At 43.9% G+C, this 25,826-nt stretch overlaps 1 protein-coding gene across 3 annotated transcripts in view; it reads right to left on the reverse strand.

Annotated features, from left to right (window-relative positions):
* Nucleotides 1–25,826, reverse strand: part of SLC43A1 (solute carrier family 43 member 1) — a 90,798-nt gene that overhangs the window by 58,438 nt on the left and 6,534 nt on the right. Inside the window, exons 2-6 of one of the 3 annotated variants that reach the window (XM_088458814.1) lie at nucleotides 20,416–20,680; nucleotides 19,402–19,557; nucleotides 15,864–16,068; nucleotides 12,143–12,198; nucleotides 11,780–11,856 (exon numbers count right to left, since the gene is read on the reverse strand). In XM_088458814.1, the coding sequence (XP_088314940.1) occupies nucleotides 11,780–11,856; nucleotides 12,143–12,198; nucleotides 15,864–16,068; nucleotides 19,402–19,555 (492 nt within the window). In that variant the 5' untranslated portion in view covers nucleotides 19,556–19,557; nucleotides 20,416–20,680. Of the gene's footprint in view, nucleotides 1–11,779; nucleotides 11,857–12,142; nucleotides 12,199–15,863; nucleotides 16,069–19,401; nucleotides 19,608–20,415; nucleotides 20,681–25,826 lie in introns of all 3 variants that reach the window. The other 2 variants (XM_088458813.1, XM_088458815.1) reach the window with 2 other exon arrangements.

The following is a 25,826-nucleotide window of genomic DNA, read 5'->3' on the forward strand; positions in this document are numbered from 1 at the left end:
ATTAATAAACTCCTTTAGTGGGCTAACCATGAACTCCCCCCTTCCTCCCCAGACTCAATAGAGTGCGACCCCACCACCATTTCTAGCACAGAAGTATTCACAATCACCCTCTCCCCTACCTCCCAGTTGCCTGGTGTCCTAACACCTGCTGTTGTATGTGCAGGGTTAAGGCTTGGGTCACACTCCTGTGAATATCTCACAGTTATAACTGCCTGGGTCGGGCTTTGAAGACACCTCTCTTCAGTCTCAGAAAGGTTGGACCAGCTTCCAAATATTACCTTTGTGGGTACCACTGACCCCAGTACAGAAGGACACACATTTCCTCTCTGCTACACCTCCTTTGAGGCACAATTTAATTCAGTACCCCTTACTTGGAAGAAAACACTGTCAGTGCCTACTGTAACAGAAATAATCACAGAATTTATTACAGTGTTATTTAAACCACCTAAGTCCAGGGTAGCATTTCCAGAAATAGTGCCTGCTGTCCCTACCTCAGATTTACAATCTGATATTATGGTTTTAATGCTGTGTAATCGTCACCGTTTTCAACACGAGGCTGAAATTTGCTTCTTATTCGGCCATAAATAGGTTGGTATTACAGCTACTTATTAAAAATGACAAAATCTGGTGCCTGTGCCAGCTTTTCCATCCTATTTCATGCCCAAAACCTTGTTGGTCAAGGTTAATTACAAGTGGGTCATATGTAAGTGAACCCTCTGTGGGTTCCATGTGTCAAATTTGTTGACCAAGGCTATTTAACCCTTGTACAACTACAGCTACTTATTCAAAATGACAAAATCTGGTGCCTGTGCCCGCTTTACCACCCTTTCATACCCAAAACCATGTTGTGCCAGGTAAAATACAAATGAAATTTGAGACATGATTTTTTTTAGTTTATACAATATTAACTTAGTGATCTAACTTGATTTAATTGTTTTAATATAACAAGTTCGGAATAATAAGCTGGAGCGCGATTGTGAAGTGAATAAAAAGCTGGCCAAATAAGAAGCTAACTTCAGCCTTGTGTTTTCAACGGGCATGCCATCCATATCATTAGTATGACCGGTGTGGGTAGATGTGTTGCTTACTGGCAATATCTCTGTGTGTGAGTTCTGCAAACAATCAGGGGTTGTGGCCGGCGCCACCATTAGGCAGCTGGAGGGTGCCGCTCGCCACCCATAAATGGCCTTGTGTTGTGTTAGTCTACTACTAAATGGAGCCCTGCATGGCTGCCTGTGTCAAGACCGAGAAGACGGCCACAGCACTCTATCAGTGATAGAGAGTGAGAGAGTGTGCACCGGCAGTGCTGCACACTGTCTGCTAACTAACCCCACAGCCACAGCGTCTGCCCTGTGTCCGGCCGGGTTCAGGATGCTCGGGTGCTGTGTCAGCGTCATCTAAAGATGGCGAGAACGCTGTTTGTTGAATTCAGAAAGGATGACATAACCCCTCTAACAAGCGCTAAAGGGGTTATGGATCGTTAATAAATGGGTCCTAGAAAAGCGAAGAGCAGGGAATGGATGCCGCCCGGCCTGAGACCCAGGGAGTGGGAATGAGCGCTGTTGTGGACTGTCAGGCGATAATCAGTATATATATATTATATATAATATATATCAACAAGCAATGTATGTTGTGTGCGTCAGTAAGTGTAATGGTGCTGTAGACAGTATACTACAGTATATACTGTCTATAGCAGTAATTTTCAACCTTTTCCAACTCGAGGCACACTACACAAGATTGTAAAATTGCCATGGCACACCATCCTTTTTTTAATATAATAACAAATATCAACATATTTAATATATGTTGATATTTGTTAGTATTCCCATTAAAAGTACATTGCTCCCTACAGAAAAAAACAACTATAACACATTGCTACCCACAGAAAAAAAACAATCACACTGGCTGGTCAGACAATAAAAATAAAAACACATTGCTCCCCACAAAACAGAACAAAACACTGGCTCCCACATAAAAGTTACATTGACATTTTTCTGCCCATACCTGTCCCTCATCGGCTGGGGGTGCACACAGTGCAGAGCTGTGAGCAGCGTGCAGGCGGGTGGGCTGGTTGGCAATGCGGCATGCATGATCTATGATGTCACGCCATCGCGTCTAAATAGGTCACAGCCGGGGCGCTCCTCCCAAAAGATCTCAGCACTGCCTGGTCCGCAGTACAGTAAAGGCGGATCTGACCGGAGGCTTTGACCGTGCTGACCCTGCGGAACACCTAACAACCACTCGCGGCACACTAGTGTGCCACAGCACAGCGGTTGAAAAATGCTGGTCTACAGCACCATTACACTTACACAACACACACACAAATATACATTTCTTGTTAATTAATATATATATTATACTGTATATCATATATATATATGTATATTAACAACACGTATGTTGAGTCACGCAACACACGTGTTGTTAATATATACAACATACAGTATATTATACATATTAACAAGAAATCTATGTTGTGTGTGGCAGTGCATTGGCTAAATATAAACCAGAACTAGAGGGGTAAAATATTATGCTGCATGGAAGAACATTAAAAAAAAAGAATATAATAATAATATGTATGTATGTATGTAGTGCAACTTAACTGTAGCTGGCAGTAGCAGATTTACAGGGTATGTGGGGGGATGGTGGAGGGGGTAAAATTCTTTGGTTGGGGTGGAGCACTGACTCACCCACAGTTTGTACCCCATCCCCACCATGTGCCAGCTCCATGGGCAGAGGAAGCAATAGGTGCTGCTATTCTTGTTCTCACTTGTCGCTATGGTTACTTGCAGCCTGGTGCTGTGTATGTGTATATGTGTGTTACCCTCCTGTGCGCACTCACCTGCCCTGTCGGGATCTGCAGTGTTCAGGCTGCCAGCATCGGGATTTCAACCGCCGGACGTACCGATCCCCACCTTTGCATACAAAAGGAAATAGCTTCTTGTACCAAGAGCCTAGATTACCAAAGGGTCATTCAGATGCACTATATTATTTATTTTATATGGCAACCTATATTAGGCTTTAATCTTAACCCTAACATAATCCTAAGCAGCCCAAACCATAGGGGGTCATTCAGACCCGCTCGTGAGCGGCAGTACGCTCGCAAGTGGGTCGATGTTCCCCCACTGCGCATGCGTGAGCTCTCCATCGCTCCGGGTCTTGCACCAAAGGGGGCGTGCTGTCGATGTTGATTGACAGCACGCCCCCTTTGGTGGGCGTGCCGTGGGCGTGCCGGCCAGACGGAGGCGTTCCCATGGGAACTCCTACCGTCTGAAGCCGGCCCCACTGACATCACTAGTGATGTCAGTGGGAGTGATTTTGGCTCTGATAGAGCCAAAATCACTCCTGGGCTTGCGGCAGCGAGACCCTACCGCAGGGACCATCGCGACCATCATCATGGACGCTCGCATATGCTGTGGGTGGTCACCCACAGCTATGCAAGCGTCCAAGAGGCCGCTCCATTTTCAGGGAGGAGGGCCCTGATTCAGAGCGAGCGCTCTGGTCAGAGCGTTCAGCTCTGAATCAGGCCCATAGTCCAAACCTAAGCTGGATCCATAAACTGTAAACCTATCCCAAAGTCTGAGGAGAGCTCTGATCTTGTCCCCCAGAATTGACACTGTAAGAACACTTGCAGACAACGTCATATGTATATGTGAAATGAATATGTGTATAATGCGTTTACTTTGTACAGCTTTCCATTATCATAGAACCTTCTCATGTGTGAAAGACATGGGAATTCAATATTAAGCAATAAAAACACAGTTCTGTGTGACACAGTCTTCTCCTACTGGAAATACCCCAATTACTAAACATTATGCATCATTGCTTTTACTACTTATTTATTAAAACAACCTTAAACATGACCTTCCTGCCAACATGGTATTTTGTTACAGTGCTAATAGCAGGCCTTTCAGATGATGTATTAAGCAATAATGAAGCTTCAGGTAAACAATGCCTGGAACTCACAGGGCTGCACACGAAGGTAATCTCCTGCAACATTCCTATACAGTACACTCATACATAGGGATTCTCTGGATCCTAAAGGATCATGGGCAGTAGTCCCAATCGTCGTTCTTACAATCCATCACTGAATATATTTCCTATATTTTTATTAGTACAGAATGTTGATACAACATAACCAATAAATGTGGGAAGAAAGTAGAATATATGTCCATATGTACACAAAGGGTTACGTTCAGAACCCCGACAGCGAGATTCCGGCATTCAGAATGCTGACGCCAGAATCCCGCCACTTATCAGAATACTGGTGCTGGCATCCTGACCGCCGGAATCCCGAAGGTAAGCAGTGGGGTTAAGGGGAGGGTTAGGGTTAGGCACTAAGTTAGGATTAGGCACTAAGGTGGGAGGTTAGGTTTAGGCACTGGGGAGGGAAGGTTAGTGGGAAGGTTAGGGGTAGGGGTTAGGTTAGGGTTACTTACCTAGAGCAGTCGGAATTGTAACCTGGTCGGGATACCAGTGCCGGAATTCTGACCGCCGGCATCCCGTACCCATCCCGTACAAGTCAAATGCTTTAAGAGCATAAGGAGGAACTGCAACAAAATACACCTAATTAGTACAATGCCATAATATAAAGGATAAAGTAGACTTATATTGTTTGTCCTGATTTATGTGAGGTCCTGCTCTTGAATAATATCTGAGTTTTAGTTAGAATAACAAGGGGAAATATGGAATAGGTTGCTGTTAGTAGGATCACCATGTACTTTACTGGTTGCATTTTTCAGTTTGCATTACTGATGGTATCTTTTTCCGATTAGCTTTTCAGATGTGGTATGATGTTAACCTTTGTCGATCTATTTTTTATTATATTTAGGATTTCTCTTATGGTACGCTTCTCATGTACCTTGTGCAATTACATCTTCTTGCCACAGGTTGGATGAATTAGACTATTGCTTTGATTTGGGAACTGAATTAAATAAGGGAATGAGAGAGAGACTAATTTAACCCATTTAAAATTGTTTATGATGATGAAAGTCATTTATTTTAATATTGTTACCAATGCCTACTTGTGTTTAAAGTTTAGGTGGGGCTCTGTTCACACCCTTGTAGAGCAGCCAGGGTTGTGGGCATTACTCCAAGACAAACTTTCAGTTTGCCATACAGAGTACAGCCAAAGAGAAACAGCCCACAGCAATACTGTATGCTGACATGAAAATTTAGGATTTACAAAAATCACATAGTGGGGGAAATGTATCAAGCATTGGAGAGAGATAGAGTGGAGAAGTTGCCTAAAGCAACCAATCAGCTTCTGTCATTCTCTGGCGACAGTTAAATTACCTGAAACGTTGAATACCTTTCCAGATGTGCATCATTTCTATTATGCCTTGAGTGCCGCATCGTCGATCGTCGTAATATATAATTATTATTATCACCATAAAGTCTTCATTTTCCAATATTTTTAAATAAACATGTAAAAAATAGCTATTTATACCTGATTCATTAAAATTTTAATAACACATCTGTATACTTGTTCTTAAAATTGCTGAATCAAGTTTACATTTACATAATAAAATTGACAATTTTGGGAACATTTTTGGAAAAAATATTAGCCAGTTAAATGGTTAATGATATCAAGAGTTAAGCATTTTTACACAGGAAAAGAGTTACAAAAATGTGAAGCTGGAGTTGTAAAGGATGTTGGCGACAGTGGAGTAAATTCATCCCAGACACCACCCCCCCCCCCCCATCACAGCCACTGACATTGCAATGTAGCATTTCGTATGCAGATACACCCGCAGTCGCACACAGAATATAGGCATGCCGCATATCATTTTAATCAGCAGAAGCTGCTTGTGCGTCCTATTTGCTGTGGAAAGAAGACGCATTTCAAGGAAAATTATTTCACAAACAGATGCTCGGCACTACTGAGTCACTCTGCGCTCACGCGTTATGTGTAACGTGACTTTTAGCGCACGGAGCATAGATAGATGGAGTGGGACAGGGAGTTGTAGGTAAGGGGGTGCGCCGGGACTGCTGCACAGGTCTGAGGCTAGGGCTGCCGCCAGGGAGGAGTGTCACGGGGAGTTGTGGGTGAGGGGAGGCACCGGACGTGTCACACTGACATAAGAATCTGCTGAGGAGCAGCGACACCAATGAGTAGGGACAGGCTATAGATAGACGGAGGCGGCAGCTGATGGTCTGACACGAAGTTCTCCACTAGTGTATGGTGACTTCTCAGGTGCCGGGAAGAGGTGCCATGTATTGGGCGACCGTGACGGTACTCTCCGGGTACATAGTTACAGCCCTAAGTGGGGTGAATATATTGTAGCCAATGTAGGAGGTGCCCCTTCAGTGCTGGCGTCCGGCGGCAGGCGCCTCCATTGCCTCCCATAGTTCTGCACCTGGTTGGCGAATACAGTATGTGGCAAGGGAATAAAGCGTATAAACAAAGTATGTAGAGAGATATGTACTTAGCGGAGACAATGTCTAGGCAGATAGATGAGAAATGCATAGTATGGGGTCTATGTACTAAGCCTTGGAGAGACAAAGTGAGTGAAGATAAAGTACCAACCAATCAGCTCCTGTCACTTAACTGGCTGTATTTGAAAAATGACAGTTAGGAGTTGATTGGTCTGTACTTTACCTCTATCCACTTTATCTCTCTCCAAAGCTTAGTACATACATAACCAAAAAATTGGTATTTTAAAGATTTTATTTACAATACATTTTGGAATAAATTAGGATTAATTATGGACTATTTAGCATTGATCAGACAAAATACTCTGCAAGATCAAATAAAATAACAACTGTAAAGCTTTTTATTAATTACAAATAACAAAACAATCAACTATAAGTATTCACCCCATTTCGTAAGAGATTATGTGGCTCTTCCAAAGTTTGCGTCATTGTGTCCCCACCTGCTGCTATACAATGCTGCAATTACTAACATTGTGAAGTGGGGGCTGGGCCACGATGGAGCGATTCAGCGCAAATAGCATCATTGGCAGCCTGGACCTCCAACCTCACTCAGGAGGTAGGCAGCCACGTGTGGCCAGCAGCCACCCTCTAGGACTATTGCCCACTCCCCCGGGCATCCGGGAGAGACACCCGAGATGGTAAGTTAATTGTCTTCTGTTTAAATTAATCCTAGTATGTCTGTGTGATAGGGAATATAGATTGTATGATCCAATGGGCTTGAACTGGAGTAAATGATGACATAATCTCTGTAAAGTGCTGCAAATACATATAGGTATCATATAAATAATGGTTAATTAATAAATAAGATTATTATTGATTATTTATATAGTGCCAGTATACTAAGCAGCAAATTTTAATCATTCACATTAGTCCCTGCACGATTGGATCTTCAATCAGAATAATTGACTAAATAGAGGGCAAAATTGGTGAAACAAGGTCTAGACCAGTGGCGTATCCACCATGGGTGCAGGGTGTGGAGTGCTAACGGCCCATGGATCAGGGGAACTCCGTACCATCCCTTGACGTATGGAGCCGCCAGGTACCCACATTTGTGCTGGCATGGTTGGAGAGGGGCTCAGCGCTCTATTCTTCCTGTTGGCAGGCCCTTCCCTTGGGGCCAGATACCATATTACATGTACTCCTGCTGGCAGCAAGGTCAGCCTCCTGTCATGGCTTACTAATGCAACGTAATATCTAAGTGACTCTGTATATTAATGCTATGTGTATGTCATCGTAATGTAATGTATGTATGTGTCATATAAATGTTATATGTGTGTCATATTAATGTTATCTATGTGTGTGAGTGGGCAGTATAATTTCATATCAGCTGTAAAAGCAGGTAGAACAATTCACCTTTCCAGCGGTGTCATGAGGGGGTGCAGGCCACACTGGGTGACACCATCCAAGGGGGTTATACCAAAATAGCAAAGCTGCTCTGCTATTTTGGTGTCACCCTCTCGGTTGATGTCACTGAGCGGTGAGCAGCAGTGATGGATGATGCGCAAATGCATAACCCCCTGTGTCTGGAGAGGCAAGCCCCAATCGTGATGACAATGGGGCAGAATGCATGATGCATCCTGCATCTCATCGGAAGAATAACGGCATTTACTAATGCTGTATGCTTGAAGAAAATCATAAAAGACAGCTCTCCCGATAAGAGCTGTCCTTTGCTATCGCAAAGGATTTCCAGGTTTAAACAGTGGTGTCACTGATCTTGGTGACATTCAGTGCAGCTGTCAGGAGGGTGTGTAAGGGGGTGTGGCCTTGTGTATCAAAGCCACACACCCTCATTTGTGCCTATCTTGGGGGTGTGACCGCATGCCACGCCCTCCGTTCTTGACACTCATGAGCTTACCCAGCGCTCCAGCAGCTGCTGGGCAGCCCCCAGCCCCTCCCCTGCCTCTATCTCCAGTATAGCTGCTCGCTGACACCATCCAAGGGGGTGACACCAAATAGCAGAGCAGCTAGTCCTCCTGCGCATGCGTCTAAAGCTCCAGAATGTATCGCATCCAAGCTCCAGAATGTATCGCATTCCGATGCTTGGTGCATATGCGGTAAGTGGCCAAATTTCCGAAAACGTCATTTTCTGAGGTGTGACTGCAAAATATGCATTGATGCATCCAGCCCACGGTCACGACCCTGAAACAGAATAAATGAGGGGGCGTGGCCTTGTGGGCAGGAGGCCATGCTACCTTTAACATGCGCCCCTCGTATGAGCTGCGCACCGGGTGTCACCACACGCTGAGACGCCTCTTCACCTGTGTCTGGCGGCAGTCCACAATTTTTCCAAACTATCCCACTGAGTCAGGATTTCTTCCTGGCTGCAGTTATAGAGTGGAGGTATATTCTTGGTGCTCCCCCAATATTTATATAGCCGCCAAATCCTGGAGGACGACCTGCTGCGGCCTCTGAGACACCCACAGTAGAACTATTTAGAAGATTTATATTTCAGCATGCAAAGAACCTAAATATAGCAAAAACCACAATGGATTTGCCTAAATCCAAAAGGAATACTTCTTATAGCCACTGAAAGCCTTTTGTATGTTAGGACTACTGTAGTATGCTGGAATATTTATGTGGGATCCACAGCTGGGCATGAAGTGCTAACAGAACTACACTAACAAACTTGGCAGACGTGAAAACAAGAAAGCAAATAAACCTGCGCTTGGCCAATCCCACAGTCTACAGGGTACCAGCTACCTGGCAAAATAAATTCCCTATATGGACACAAAACTTGTTCCTTTGAAACTAGCCTGCACTTGCTAATTAGCCTACAGAAGCCAAACCATACAGAAATAAAATAGTAACCTGGACTGTCATGACACCAACTGTAAATATAATAAAAAAGGACAAAGTATAATCAGGGATATATACAGTACTGTAGATTTTTTAAACTATAATGAATTTGCTGATGCTCTCTTAGAACATTTGTGAATGATACAAGATGCTTTCTGTATAAGTATATATATATATATATATATATATATATATAGTAACTTAAGTCTCCATGTTTGTCTGAAGGAAATGTAGTCACCATCCCGATGGTCGGGATGCTGGCACTCAGAATACCGGTGCTGGAATCCATACAGTAGTCTGAATCCCGGCTCCAGAATCCCGATCCCCGGCATCCCGATGGTAAGTATTAGAGTAAGGGGGAGGGTTAGGATTAGGGTTTACTAAGGTCAAACACTAGGGGGAGGTTTAGACTTCGGTGAAGGAGGGTTAGGGCTAGGCTGTGGGGGGGGGGGATGAGGGTTAGGCTACGAGAAAGGTGGGTTAGGCTACTTACCTTCAGGCGTCGGGATTCTGACTGTCGGGATGCCGACGGTATTCTGACCACTGGCATCCTAACAGCTGGGATCCCATACCCAAATCGTTTGAGGTATAACATGACAGAAACTTAGGTTTGCTCATCAGTGGCTCTACGGCAGCATAAATAATCCCAGCAAACCTGCTCTCTCATATCTACACTTTGTACCAGAGCTGCAGAGCTGTAACTAGATTTTCTGGTGCCCTGTGCCAGAGAGAGCATTGGTGCCCCCCACACCCATTTTTTAAATAGGGACTTAAGATAGTGCACCTGTAAAAAGGGCCATGGCCTCATGGGGAAGGGCCAGGGAAGAGATATAGGAGGCCAAGAGGTGCTGGGGATAAAAGAAGAGGAAGCTACAAGTGAGAATGATAATAAACAGGAAAATTGAGAGGCCCAAACAGCACCCCCTGCACTGTGGTGCCCTGTGCCATGGCACTGATCGCACTACCCTAGTTACGTCTCTGCTTTGTACCTTGCAGTCCCATGAGTTCTGCTAATGGTCAGATACTGTATAGAACAATGCGCTTCTGGTAAATGAAGTGCTCACAAATCTTATGACAGTCTGTTTGAAAACTGGGGCTATAAGACGCTGTGGGAGAGATGTGAGCAGGAGAACCAATCAGAATATGCGATTACATTGTTCTGCCACTTTAGATTGTATTCAGGTGTTATAAATGTCACAAAAAAGTTTGTTTAGGAGACATAAGTGAGCATGTAAAGTGCTAAGTACGGCCATTTTGTTGTTATGTTGTATATGCAAAGGTGGGCTGTGTTGACAAGGATAAAAGCAAAAGTGTTATTTTTGGACGCATATCTTTTTCTCCTAGTACAGGGAAGGAGCATGTACACACTAATGATGTTTACGACCAACAGGAAACAAGGTGCAAATGCTACACACACAGATGTGTAGCACACACAGAGTTGCATTATATCTCTGTGCACCTCTTCTGAGTAATGTAGCCCAATCTACTTCCAACTCTACATCGTTTCTTAATGTGTAAAAATGTAAAATGTATTTGATACATTGGGGCACCTAGTTTTGCAAAGCAGTGCAAAATCTAGGTTTAAGACTGAGTTAGTTTATTTAAATTAAATAAAATGGTGGAAAGGCAAAATCCTGATCAGGTGATGTACCCATGTACTATACTTTCCTTCCTTCTGTTGATACAGATATAACGGGGAAATGCGCAGTGCCACGCTCTTCAAAGCACATGTGCCAACATAAGGGGGAGGCACACAGGCCCCTCCACCGAAGATACACCTATGACCCCGATGTCCCCTAACTCTCATGATAAACGAATATCGTAATTAATTGAATCTTAACTGCACAATATTTGAGGAGAAAAACATAAAAAGTTTGTATATAGAAAGGGGTTATTCAAAATCTCTTCAGGATGTTCCACCTTCAAGCACACATAAACATACAGCAAGGCATTTCATGAGAGCGGCAAACAGATATGGACCATTTAGAAGCACTGCTACAAACCACATAAATGCGTATAATGGGCCTGATTTAGATATGTACGCTAATGCAATCGCAGTTTCGATCCCGTACGCAACTACTGTGTGAATATATACTAGTGCACACAACTGCCTGAAAATTTATTGAGACACCCACCGCATATCCAAGCAACTGCATACAGCGGTTGTCGTAGATCCTTCAATAATCGACCATCTGAGTAACCCTATGCAGAATGACCGCGGGAACTAAGACACTGGTGCCAAGTTTTATGCATACGGAATCGCAGCCATATGCTGGGACACGCCCCCAAAAATGGCCAGAACACTCCTGAGTTTTTGTTGCCACTCCCTGTAAGCACCTCCAAACGGTGACTGGATGTCAATCACTTTGCAAAGAAATCCTCACTGTGTGCGGCATCGCTAAGGTATCTTGTGCATGCGGCAGTCGGCCAATAATCTCTAAACTACATGCTGTAAATATCGGCATTGTGTCCACACTTGAATCAAGCCCAAAGTACACTACTTAAATAAGGTCCATAGTATTTATTGCAAGAGTCACAGAACACTTACGGTTAGAGACGTGAATGTAAGACAGATACCTCCAAAACCATTCAGAGACAGAGCAAGAAATATCACTGGTGCTAACACTGTAAAAGTAATACAAATCAGATACATGGATATTATATTCTGATAGTTGCAGATCGAAATACAAGGGGCTCTGATAGCTGTGATTTATTTATGAAAGTCTACAAATAATAAACTATTACAGTAAGGAGCAGCTACATTAAAACTACATTATAAAATATAGAGAAGTAAAATAAAGAGCAAAATAATAGGAAGCGGATGAACTGCAATAACAGCTAAACAACCACAAATGACTAAGGTATAAAGTTAAACCACAGTAAAAAAAATATTTTGACAAAGTTCACTTACCTGACGGATCATATCCAGAGAGAGCCATCAGAGCACATGACAGTGCAAAGCAGAAACTGTGAAAAAGGAGAAAGGTGAGCCTTCACAATCACAGCACTGCCATCACCATTAACCAGAATGCCCTCCGCTTACATGCAAGGCTGTGATTAAGGCTCAGATTTATCAACAAGTGATAAGTGTTGCTCCAACCAATCAGCTCCTGTTATGTGTTTTACAAATGAGTTAGGAGCTGATTGGTTGGAGCACCATTTAAGATTAGTAATGAGTGATAACAAGAATATCACTCACTGATAAATCTGTTAAATGTTAATCAGCCAGTAAAAAATAAATCTGACATTTAAATCTTAAAATTGCCGATGGCCATATTAATGTAAGACACTGTTTTTTTTAACCTTTTTAAGTTTTTGTAACCTTTTCAGTTTTCATACTTTTTTTCTTGTGCCCCTTGTTAGTTATTATGTATGATAATTTTATAGCAAAAAAAAATAAGTAAATAGGTTCATAGGATGAAAGCTTGGAGAGAGACACAGTAAAGTACCAACCAATCAGCTCTGTTCCTAATACACTATGATTTTTAGCAGCGCTGTTGGGTTTGTAGCCTCCCATTTCACCATAAGTGCTGACCCCGGAACTCTATAATCTGGACACCGTACCTCATTCATAGAATACAATCCCATAGGGCCTTTTATATTTTGGTAATATTGGATTTTAAGGCCCCATTTATCAACGATGCATAACCCATTTGTTAGGGACTGTGGGCCTGATTCAGAGTTGGGAATAGAGAGAGAGATAGCACTTAACTATGTACCTGGACGAACCATGTTGCAATGCAAGGGGTGTAAATACATTTTTTTTTTTGCAAGTAGGGTAAATACTGGCTGCTTTTAAATGTAGGCCACAAATACTGCACAGCTTTATTATTACTCTACAATTTAGATGTCAGTTTGGACACCTCCCTCCCAAATCTAAATTTCTCTGCACATTTTAAATCTGCCCCACCTGCAGTGCAGCATGCTTTCACCAAGATAATCAGTTGAGAGAGATATCTCTCTCTATTCCCAACTCTGATTCAGGCCCTGTATTTGTTGTGGACCCGGGGTGGAAACAGGAGCAGACATCGAAACAGGTTTAGGGGTCTATTTACTAAGCAGTGTTATGAGACAGAGTGAAAAGTGATAAGTCTGTGATAAGGTGCCAGCCAATCAGCTCCCAACTGCCATCTCACAGGCTGTGTTTGAAAAATGACAGTTGGGAACTGATTGGCTGGCACCTTATCACTTTCTTATCACTTTTCACTCTGTCTCCTAACACTGCTTAGTAAATAGACCCCTTAAACTGAAAGGTGGGTTGTTTAATGTGAATGTTCGTAGACATGAACAATAAGATAAACTAAAGTCCAGTAATAAACAAACTGATATATGTGGCTGAAGGGAACTGTAGTGAATGGGAGTAAACGAATGTCCAGATCGGTGACAGAGATGAATCTAGATAGACTGTGAGAGTGAAGTGGATATCCTGGTTTCCTGAATAGTGGCTGAAGGGGATATCCGGTAATGCTGTGATGATGGTTGCGCAGGAATTGGTTAACTGAGGAGACAGGTTCAGGCAGAAGTGGGTTAACTGAGGAGACAGGTTCAGGCAGAAGTGGGTTAACTGAGGAGACAGGTTCAGACAGGACTGGGTCTGGTGGAAGGTGCAGGGCAGATCTCAGCGGAGAGCAAAGCAAGGCAGAGAGGTGCAGCCTATGCAGGGAGTCAGAGGCCGTCAAGGAGCTAGGGCAAGCATTGGAGCACAAGTCTAGGTTTCAGGAGCGCAGAGAAGTTTCTCACAGCTATGCTGTGAACACGTTGCACTGGCAACTACAGGGAGCTCCAAACACCCTTAAGTACCCAGTAGCGGAACGTGATAGGCCAGAGACAGCAGGTGACCTACAGAAGATTGGCCTGCTATGTCACATGGCCAAAGACAACATGGTGGCACCCAGACACCTGTGACGCAGAGATGCCGCTAGACTTATCCTTGCCAGAATGGCCCAATGCTGGCAGACCTCTGCGTACAGCCAATGCCAGTCTCCACACGCCAGCTCCCCCAACAGAAGGACCGTGCCACAGCACCCTCACCGGTAAGGACTGCAAACTTCCACGCCGCGAAACCCTGGTCGTGACACCCTTTAACACTCGCTAAAGGGGTTATGTCATCCTTTCTATATATAAACACACCACAGTAATCTGAGATTACCGTTGTTTGTCACTGCATCGCTCTCACCATCTTTAGATGGCAAGAATGATGCGGTCCCCCATTGGGGACCTGGCAGCAGCCTTCCCGGCTTCAATGAAACATTCCAGGCACTGCCGGGTGCCCGCTGGGTTAATCAGTCATGCACAAGTGCAGACAAATCTTGGCGCATGCGCATGGTAGAGTAGCCCGTTGCTGGCAGCGATAGGCTGCCAGCAGGTGAACGACGACGAGGACGGTGCTGGACCTCGTCGGATGGGTAAGTAATGATGGCATATTCATTTGTATCACTGTGATCCTAAACGAAATATGCTGCTGGTATTAAGGTTTGATGGATGGTGTCTGATTGCAAAGTGAAAGGTGATGGGTTCGAGTCCCAGGTATGACAGTATTTTGAAATGTGTGTGTTTATTAATGGAGGATGTGCCCCTTACAACACATTATGCCACACAGTAATGCCCCTTACAACACATTATGCCACACAGTAATGCCCCTTACAACACTTTATGCCACACAGTAATGCCCCTTACAACACATTATGCCACACAGTAATGCCCCTTACAACACAGTATGCCTCACAGTAATGCCCCATACAACACATTATGCCACACAGTAATGCCCCTTACAACACATTATGCCACACAGTAATGCCTCTTACTATACATTATGTCACAGTAAGGCCCCTTACATATTATGCCACAGTAATGCCCCCAGTAACAGCAGCCCCTCAGAACTGACAGATAAAACACTATTAAAAACAGACTCTCACATTAAAATGGGATCTCCTAGTAAGCCAGCTCCTTCTTTTTACCTGCCGGGGCCACGTGGTGGGTTAGCTCTGGTGGCATAGGATGAGATGGGGATGCCACATGCCGGGGATCGGTCAGCACCACTGTCATTCTAAGGTGGTGCCGGTCGCAAACCAATTAGAGCTTGCAGACCAGCAGCCACACATTAGACTGATGGCAGTGCTGTGTCTCTCACGGCTGCCTTCAGGTCCCGCATGCGGCTCCAAACTTACACATGCAGCTACCTAGGGCACCCCTACCTTGGCAGCCTCTCCTCGTCACCCCCTCTAGTCTGGCACCCGGGACACATGCCCCCTTATTGCCCCCCTCCCTAGTTGCGGCCTTGCACAGGGATCTTGGGGCAGCACCATCGCTGCCCCATGGCTTGAAAGGTGCTGTTCAAGCCAGTAGTGATACTGTAGAGCCGCACAGAGAGTCTAAGGAAAGCTCCTGACAGGCACCGTGCAGACTATGGAGATGCAAGGAGTGTCCATAGAACACTCCAGGCAGTGCTCCACCTCCTAGAGTCGGCAGCCCCATCCCCTAGGCGACTTCACGTCAGATTGATTATAAACAGAAAATTGACTGGTGCCGCCAAACAGCGCCCCCTGCTGGTACATTTACTATTGTGTCTCAGCATACAATATTTGTGAAGCACTAAACCAGGGTATGTGTGCTATATGCTTTCATACACTCACCTTCCCACTAATCTGAGTGGGCGAGGTCCATATCGATCCATCAGAATTCCCAAGGGAAGCGTTGTTGCACTCAATAAAAAAGAGCCAATAGTAAAACCCAAATTCAGCATCTCTTCCTGGGCCGTACAAGTCAGCCACGGCTTCGGTAACGAGGCATTAGCTGCTGCTTTATAGGACAACGATTCATTCTCAGAAGAATTTGTCTCTGGAAACAAAGAGAGGCTGTCTATTGTTATTATCATAATGCTTTATTATGGTATGGAAAACGACTTAAAAAATTAGGAAAGTGTGTTGCATAATATGTAATGATGTATAATAAAGTGATTTTTTATATTTTTTTCCATAGTTGAAATACAGCACACACACCTGCTTTACTGTAGCATAACAGTTTGTAAACCAGCTCAATAACATAATGAGCATAATGGGGCCAATGTAATAGCCTGCGACATGTGGGCATCGACTAGTCCCTGGCGAGTCTACCTGACGTTTTAAAGGGGCAATAATTTAATAGTCAAAACCAACCTGACTCTTTTTTTGTGTTATTTTTTTTTAAATGATTGCCCCTTTAAAACAGGCTAGTACAGTACATTTCCCCCTGTGAGTGATACGTGCAGGCTGTCTGTTACCTGCTATAATAAATGAGAGCAGAGTAGAAAATAGGGGCTGAGAAATACCTAATTTTTTAAAAAATGACTTTGTAGAAATCAATTGGAATTCCAATTCATAATGGGTTTAGAAAGAATTTCTAAGACTTTTTTTGCAAATACATTAGCGAGATGGCACTAGTAATCCAGGGGTAGTGGCGGTATTTGTGCTGTCACTGTCCATGATAAATAATTTTCCTCACTTTGCACGCAGGCAGCTTTGCAATTGCGATCCTCAGCTTACTCAGGCTGGCCGGCTTGCGAGCCCAGGATACTGTGTTGATCAAGGCAGATCCCGAATAACGGGGCATACACGGCCCCATTTCCGGGAACGCCAGCCTACCCCGCCCCTGTACCGCTCCTTAAATGTCTCTGTCTGTCAATCGCATCGACCCGGGTTACCTGTTCACACTGCATTGCGAGCCAGGTTGAACCAGTGTTCAACCCTACTCGTTACCAGGGTTGAAATGCCAGGTTACGCGACCCGGCTTATATTAACCTGGCCCTTTCACACTGGGGAGACCCGGGTTGCTGCACATTCACATGCAATAACCGGGTTATTGCTTGTAGTGTGAAAGGGGTATGAGGGGGATTCAATTATCAGTGATAACCCATTTACACAAGTTAACCCGGATAAATTCAACTTCACGTGTCTGGGTATAAAAATGTTTTCCCTAATCAGTTAGCTGTGCAAGTTAATCCATGTTAACTTTCCATAGGATTTAATGCAGTTTTTCTTCATAGCCCCTAAGCAAATAGTTGTGGAAAATCCCTATTTTAAGGAAAACATGTTGGGACTTTGGACCTGATTCACTACGGAACGCAACTGTGAATGCAATAGCTATTACGCATGCAGTTCAACTGTGATAGTATGCTGATTCATTGCGATCGCTACGCCATACGCAGCACTACAATAAGGATGCTCACTATGCCTTACACACATCCGTAATGTTTAGCATGACTGCGAAACCATCGGTACAATCAAGTACCATCGCAGCCTCATGGACACTTGCACAAGCCCTGACCTTACTCGGAAATTGCTAACTTCCACATACGCTATCAGGCCTCAGGCTGCGTAGGCCATTGCAATGGATAATCTATACATGCCCCTGCAACGACATTGAAACGCACTGGCATGCCTGCGTTCATCCCACCACCACCCACAAACAGCATTCCCTGTCAATCAAAGAGTCTACGTAGTGTAATAGAATCACTGGTAAAGTGGACAATGGCAGGTACGTTTGTCCTAGGTTTTTGGACTATGTGTTGTAAAAAACCCCCGGAGAAGTCTGTTGTGTAAACAGACCAGAGTATTGGCTTTCGGAAAAGCCGGTTTGGGTCCTGGGGGTGTGGATTTGAGGAGAGGGAGGACTCCATCCACAGGTCACTCCAGGTTTTGGGCCTTTCAGCCTGGTAGCAGGCTCATTAGGGTTTATACCAGGAACTGGCTGATATAAGCTGTGTTCAGTTGTAGCTGAGTGTCTGATACCTGGGAGAGCAGGCCGCAGGTTAGCTTGCTCTGAGACACTGTTGGCTGTAAACCAGAAGGTACTGTGGATGGGGATTTTGTTTAGTGTTCTGTTAGATAGGGAACTTGCTGTCTAGTTAGTGCTCAGCCGGGCTAGGGTTTATTTCATGTTTTGTTTATTGAAATTGCACAATAAAAACTGGCAACGTCCAGCTTGCACAAAAATCCACGACTGGAGTGCGGTTTCCTGGCTGCTGTGTGTAAGGTGGTGTCCATCTACCCCAGGAGAGGGACCCGTTACCCCGACCTTATCACAGTAGTCACTGCGATTGCAGTCCCAATCACAATGGCTAGTTCGTGAACGCGCATTACGATGCGTACGCATGTGCAGTACGCAACAATTGGCCAATTGCGTGCATAATCACAGTTGCATATGGTAGTGAATCAGGCCCTTTGTTCAGAACCCCAAGGACAGCCCTCCTAATGATTAATTAGGTATTTTATATTTTTTAATTAGCTTAATTTGGCCAGTAATGACGTAATTTTTGGGGTGATACACTGCAAAATGCAGAATAATGGATTAAAAGATGTGTGACAGGTATATGGGGCTGTTGTATAGATGGGACAGGCTTGCAGGTGGGAGTTACAGGTATTGTTTAACCAATTTTTAAAAGTGGCTTCAAATTAATGAAAAATTTGTTTGCTAAAAAAAAAACAACAACATAAAACGCTTTCTTTATGTAATTTTTTCATTATTATTGAAAAAAATCAAAAAAATCAGCCATTTGACAACTTTTAAGAGCCCCAATGACTTTGCTTTTTGGCCGCTAATAGCCCTCTATACTCTTATCCAATGTTAATTTGCATTTCTTGGGGGGTACAGACTGATTTCCTTATACTTAACGCGGGTAATATCAGCCAGGATTACCACGCGACCTCAGGGATAAGCCTTTGCCAATTAAATTGTGCATTAAGCATGAGCGTGCATACACGTGGTAAGCTAAATTACCATGCGATAAGCATGTTAAGGGCCTTATTTATCGAGTTTAATCATACTCAACGAGTGATAAAACTTGCTGCATATGATTAATGGTGCTCCAGCCAATCAACTCCCAACTGTCATTTTTCAAACAGATAACAGTTGGGAGCTGATTGGCTGGAGCACCATTTATCACACGCAACGAGTTTTATCACTCATTGCGTATGATAAAACTCATTGATAAATAAGGCCCTAAGTCAAGCCACGGGTAACAAAGATGTTTCTGCGACTAATTCATTCTGCCCCTTGGCCATTTGACCCAACAACAATAAGGCATGTGCGTGTTGTCTCATAAGTAAGTGGCACGAGTATGGAACCCAATTATGTTTTCCTGCTTATTTCTGTGTAGAGCTGTATATAATATGCAATTGAAATCTCTTTGCGCACCTTTGCATAGATGTGAATAAAATCCTTCCTGTTGTAACATGATGAGCAGAGAACCCCATCCGAACAGAACAGCTGAGAAGAAGAGATTCTCCAGCACTGCAGTGGTAGCGATCCACCAACGGCGCGCGTACGCAGTCTGCAGAGAAGGCGCCATATCTGCAGCAAATGGAGATGGAGCAGAGAGGAAGATGGATTTTTTTCAGTCACTGTAAATAGAAGATAATGATTGTCACCATGTACTTATGCCACAAGAAAAACTTAATAAAAAAATACTTTGATTAGATTGAGACAGTGGGGCAGTCAGATTAGTAATAAGTTCCACATCTAAAAAAGGAAACTTTAGTACAAAAGTTCAGATCCCTAAGGCTTATTACTGTTCACTTTGGCAAAACGAAGCTTCCTGTGTAGATGTATAAATGAGTCTCCTGGACCAGGCGTTTGGTTTCACACCCGTCATCATTATCAGTGCGATCTTGCACCAGCCCTACTGTATCCCTGGTTTACAAAAGCTCCATCGGAAAATAGGCATATTTACAAATGCACAAAACTCTGTATAGCCCATTGACACGCCCTCACTGGACTTCGCTTATGTACGAACACCCCGTGACCACCCAGTTATACCCCCTCCACAAAGCAAGTGGTGGAGATGCACCTGAGTTGTGTATGACTCCTAATCAGCCATGCTTGCGTACGCTTGTCTTCAGGGCATGCGCAGTGCGAAACACGCTAGGTACTTTTGCTAAACCAATTGGAGTTTCCAGGTCGCAAGTGTTTATGATACCCAATATTGGCAATATAGGGAGCCAAATTCTGGACTATTAGGGGTATATTTACTAAAGTGAGAGTTTTTAGAAGTGGAGATGTTGCCCATAGGAACCAATCAGATTCTACCTAACATTTATCTAGCACTTCTAGCAACATCTACACTCCTAAAAACGTTCACTAAATATACCTCTTAATGTAATTTATTACAGTATGTTATTGCATTGGTGTGATTAATGTATATTTCTTTACCTGTATATGAGGCTGGTGGGTTGTGGTTAAAAGTTTGTCAGAGTCCAATATTTGTGCCAGGTATGGAAGCCAAATTTTCCCTTTTGATCAAACAGAAAGGGAGGGAGTTCCAGAAAGACAGGCAGAGCACGGTGGGGCCTCACCAGCAGCCCTTCAAGTGTACCTGGCTACGTTAGACCAGGGAGCCAGAGAACACAGATTGGGCTGTAGTCATGCAGGCGTTTCTATTAAGTGCTGATGCTGGCAGCTCTGGAGCCAAGAGGACCTGATGCATGAAAGAGAGAGGAAAATTAGGCTATCGGGATTTCCCTATCTTTCAAGAAGCAGACTCTGATATTGACACCCAACTACAGGTATTTGAGAATGCAATGGCTGCAAATGGCATGATGAAGACATACTTGGATCTAGGTGAGCAATATTAGAGAAAGAGGGATTTAGGGCCTGGCTTAGAGATGCAGATGTTTATGGATTTGAACGCTTGTCAGAAAACCATGCTTATGTCTAAGTTGCACTGCACAGCGTTCGTATTACTCGCAGTGTGATTGCCAGTCAGGGAGCGTTTGGGGGAGGAGACAGGAAGTGGCGGCAAAGAATGCAGGCATCTAGCGTCCGTTTCGGGTGCATGTCACACCCTGCGTCTGTGATCCTGTGTGCTAGAAATATGGCTCCAGTGTCTCAATTCCCACGGAATTGGTATGATATGTCGGCATTTCAAATACAGACCCTGGAATCACGATCATGCAAAATCCCAACAGGGACTGGTAAGTACCCTAACTCTCCTTTGGTGGTGCCTAATCCAAACCTTCCCCCGGTGGTGCCATATCCTAACCCCACCTTCCGTACCCTAAACCTAACCCTCCCGGGGTACTGCCTAACCTTAACCCCCTCTCCCCACAGCCTAACCCTAACCCACCTGGGAGGTCCTTAATCCTAACCCCTCCATCCCCGGGTTAAGGCTAGTATACTTACCTTCAGAATGTCGGTGTTTGGGATGCCGACGTCAGTATTTAATCCCTGCAGGATCGCGGCATCGGGATTTCGGCATCAGTATACCGACGTCCGGCATCGAAAATGCATCCCGTTCCTACGCCCATGCTTCTGGATCATATACATACTTAGGACTGCGACAGTCAAATGATCTGCGACCGATGCTGCATCTTTGTATGCAAATGTTTGGATTCACAAGTGGGCGTCTTAATACATTCCTCAGCATCTGCGACATTTGCATATTTTCGCACAGTCGCAGCATTAGTGTACATGTCTGAATCAGGCCCTCTGCCAGGAAGTTAAATAAACAGGATGTAGTCCAAAGCTTCAACAAATTAGCATTGGTAGGGGAAACATTCAACAGCTTTGCCTTCCCTTGGTGCTAAAATCATATTTAAATAACAACTCACTTCTCCATCTTGCAATTTGCACTAGATTGATGCAAAAAAAAAAAAAACTATTTTTTAAAAACTTTTGGTCCAATTTTCAGCTATAGTAAATGTGTTTTGTATCCCTATTTCACTTTCATACGTAAGGGCTTTCCATATCTAAAATAACAATAGTACAAATGCAGAAACCTGTGATGTCACAATAGGTTTTGGACAGTTATCAAGAAATTGCGCAAAAGGCTGAAAGACGTTCCAGTAATATGGGTCGTCTCAGTGCTGTTTGTTATTTTTTTATTTACTTTTAGTGGATGTTCAGATACTCTACTAGTTTGTGATCCAACAAGGTATCCCATTGGAAATAAGACTCATAGGGGCCTATTTAGCATAACTTAAAATTCTCTGTAGGTAATTAGGTTTAGAACTCGCATGGAGTTCTACCTAATTACCGGGGAATTCATCATTCCTCCTCTCCATAACTATCTATTCCGAAAAGCTGTCATTTCTGCGATGACAGCTTTTCGGGAAATAGTTTTCCCCTTCTACACTAACTTACCGCAGCTGGAATCTGTGCTGTGCATGCGATGTTACATTCGTAAAACCAGCACAGGTGCAGCACTGCCTACAGCTGCGGTAATTTTGTGTGTGTGTCCCCCGTCCCACACATACCTGGTCGCTGCAGCGCCTCTGGCTCCGGTGGTTGCTCGGACACGGTGTTTTCCCAGCACACCACAGTACAGTTTCGAAAAAAAATAATTTTTTTTTCTTCTAAACTTTATTGTGTTCTGCTGGGAGAACACAGTGTCCGAGCAGAGGAGGGACCAGAGTGCCGAAGGAAGACGCCGGGGGACCTGCACAGCTGGAAGCAGGTAAGTGTCACCTACTATTCGCCACCTCACAGTGGCGGATAGTAACTCCATCAAATTCCGAAAACACACAATTTTCAGAAATTGATTAATACCATAATTTCCATATCTGCAGGGGGACTTAACCAGGAGATATCAGTGATATCTCCTGTGTTAAGATACTTCATGAATACTAAAGTAACGGTATTTAAGGAAAATGTCCTTAAAAACATTATTTTAGTGTTGATGAATAGGCCCCATAGGCTTATACATGCCAGTTTCAGAAATCCTAGAACATGGATTTGTGATATGAAGTAACAAGTTGCCATTACTGATCATAGGCATTTTTTTAACCATAGAAAATTGTTAAAACATCCCAGAGACGGCGTTTATTTAGCATTTACAATACTGCAGATCAGCATTCAAAAACCTATGCTCATATGGCGTGATACGCTTGGCGCTATTCCCATGCGGCACACATTTACCTCAATTTTACGTTCTACTTTGCTTATAATGTAGCAGGCATTTAGGATTAGTGTTTTTGTAGCAAAGGGATTGGTATAAAGTCACAGATTGAGCATTACGATGCATAGTGTGAATCTGTGCTTTTAAACTTATACTTTTTGCACCATATGGAGTAAGACGCCTGGTGCATTCCCCGTACTGTATGTTTAGCATCTTATGGGCTGAGTCGGAGATGGGCGCTATTGAGGCTGTGAGACAATATGTAAATGTGTGTAAACAGAAACCTCCTGCCAGCCACAGGCATCAGCACACCCAGAAAACGAGTCTGACACGCCCCCTTTTTCTGAATGCTCACCATTGCCACCCGCAAACGCCAGCAGCATGTCAATCATGCTGCGGCCTTTGGGGCACTGTGACCAACATTGCAGAAACAGATCTGCTCATGTGCAGGGTGGCTCCTGTGCAGGTGCAGAAAATATAAAATGTACGTAATCTGTGAATGAAGCCCTTAGTTCGCATTTAGTGTACTGGGTGCTCTTTTTTTTTTGTTGCTCAATAAACGGGGTTGTTTGGAGCAATTTGGTAACAGCTGTATATGGACACATCTGTACTGCAGATTATACAGTCTCTTTTGAGTGCTTAGAAATGTAAAGATTTTTCGGTTTAAGCAGACTTGGTACCCACTGGCACAGTGCCACCGCAGTGTGGGCCCACCATCTGACATCAGGTGAGCTGTACCTGGTGCGTGCCTGGACCATCCAAAGATGCTCTGAGCAGCTCTGCAACAGCAAGTCTACGTGCAGGGCGGCGTTCCAAGCAGCCTGCAAGCCAAATGCTGGGGCCGTTAAGCAATGATGGTGCTGTCCTCAGGGCGACTAGCACAAGTCTAGTTACAACCCTGCACTGACGTACCTGTAAATTATTTAAGTTATGCACAATGTAGTAGAGAGAGAAATATAATTTTTGACTAGCCCAAATAAGGGATATTAGAACTACACATGCATTTTGGCAACAGCCAGAATCAATGTCTCCCCACATAATTCAGCAACTGTATTAGAATTGTAATTATTATTACCAGTTATTTATATAGCGCACACATATTCCCCAGCGCTTTACAGAGAATATTTGGCCATTCACATCCGTCCCTGCCCCAGTGGAGCTTACAATCTATATTCCCTATTACATGTACACACACTTACACTAGGGTTAATTTGTGTTGGGAGCCACTTAACCTACCAGTATATTTTTGGAGTGTGGCAGGAAACCGGAGTACCCGGAGGAAACCCACGCAAGCACAGGGAGAATATACAAACTCCACACAGTTAGGGCTATAGTGGGAATCGAACCTACGACCTCAGTGCTGTGAGTCACTAACGCTAACCATTGTCTGTGCTGCCCCAATTGTAATGCTCCCTGGTAGAAATAGTCACAATAGAGGCCAAATAAAATATTAAATACAGCATACAGGGCTGTAACTAAGGGTGTGCGAGCAATGTGGCTGCACAGAGGGCAACAGCACCGTCGCTCACCCATGGTTCCCTGCATCTGGCTAGCATGGTGCCTAGAATGGCACCCTGCAACCAGAATCTCTGCAGCAGTGCCGCCTGGAGCATCCTTAGGATGATTCAGACAGTCACACCGCTGCCCTTACAGCCCCCCGGAGCATCCGGAGTATTGCTGTAATCACCTGCGATTGTGGCCCCGCCGATTCTGCATGACATCACGCGGAGGGAGTGCGGCCTGCACTGGGAGCACTAGTTACAGCGCTGATTACATTTAAATTAGGATAGTCAATAAATGATTTATCCTCAGATAAACCTGTTTCATGATGTGGCCAGTAAACCCATGGTGACTTAACTAATTTATTTCCAAGGGTAGAAGTGACCAGCGAATGAGCTTAACATGTCAGAAACAAAAAATATTTAGCTACCCAGTCGGTGTATTTCCATTTGATAACCTAATATCCCATGTGAGCTTAAATCCACAAAATAACCATTTAACGGACAAATATTTTTTCCAAAAATGTCCCTGAATTTTTTATTTTTTTTTAACAAATTAAGTAATAACTATTTAAACCATTCAGCATAAATTACTTCCAAAATATGGAGATTTGTCAATAAAATCATTTGAAAAAAGTTTAATACAGGAAAAAGACTTTACAGTGTATGTGTATATATATACATAAAAATATATATCCACAGATCGGCACTCGCTTGAAGAAAGATATATTAGTCTGAAATGTGGGAATAGTTTTTGATGCTCTTTGGCTTGTTGTGAAAAATCCCCTTGGTGTGCTGCCACAATACTGTCCATAAAAATATATATTAATATATAAACACAGCCCAACACTCACATTCTTTTGAATAAACTTGCCCTGGTGCCCTAGTCATACAGGAGGACCCTGCTCGTACAACAAAAACAGGAAGAGATTAAGGTGACCCAGGACATGCCGAATCCATTATACTAGTATATATACTATAAATCGCAATATCAAGTTTTGTTTTTTTAACTGCACAAAATATAAAACTATAGACTTCTTCTTTCTTACATTTATTGCAGGACTTAACAGACCTGCAAGATAAGCCAGTGGCAGTTGGGTCTTTCTGAGGATTGCCCATCACTGCTGCCTGGGAGAGGGAGAGGCGAGGCTGCGAGCCCAGGCTGGTGGGAGATGCCATTTGGATGCGCAATCACGGTCAGTCTAGCTTCCATCAGGCACCAGTGGGTG

Source organism: Taudactylus pleione, unplaced genomic scaffold (assembly GCF_031769625.1).
Source record: "Taudactylus pleione unplaced genomic scaffold, aTauple2 ptg000854l, whole genome shotgun sequence".
In the NCBI taxonomy this organism is placed as follows: Eukaryota; Metazoa; Chordata; class Amphibia; order Anura; family Myobatrachidae; genus Taudactylus; species Taudactylus pleione.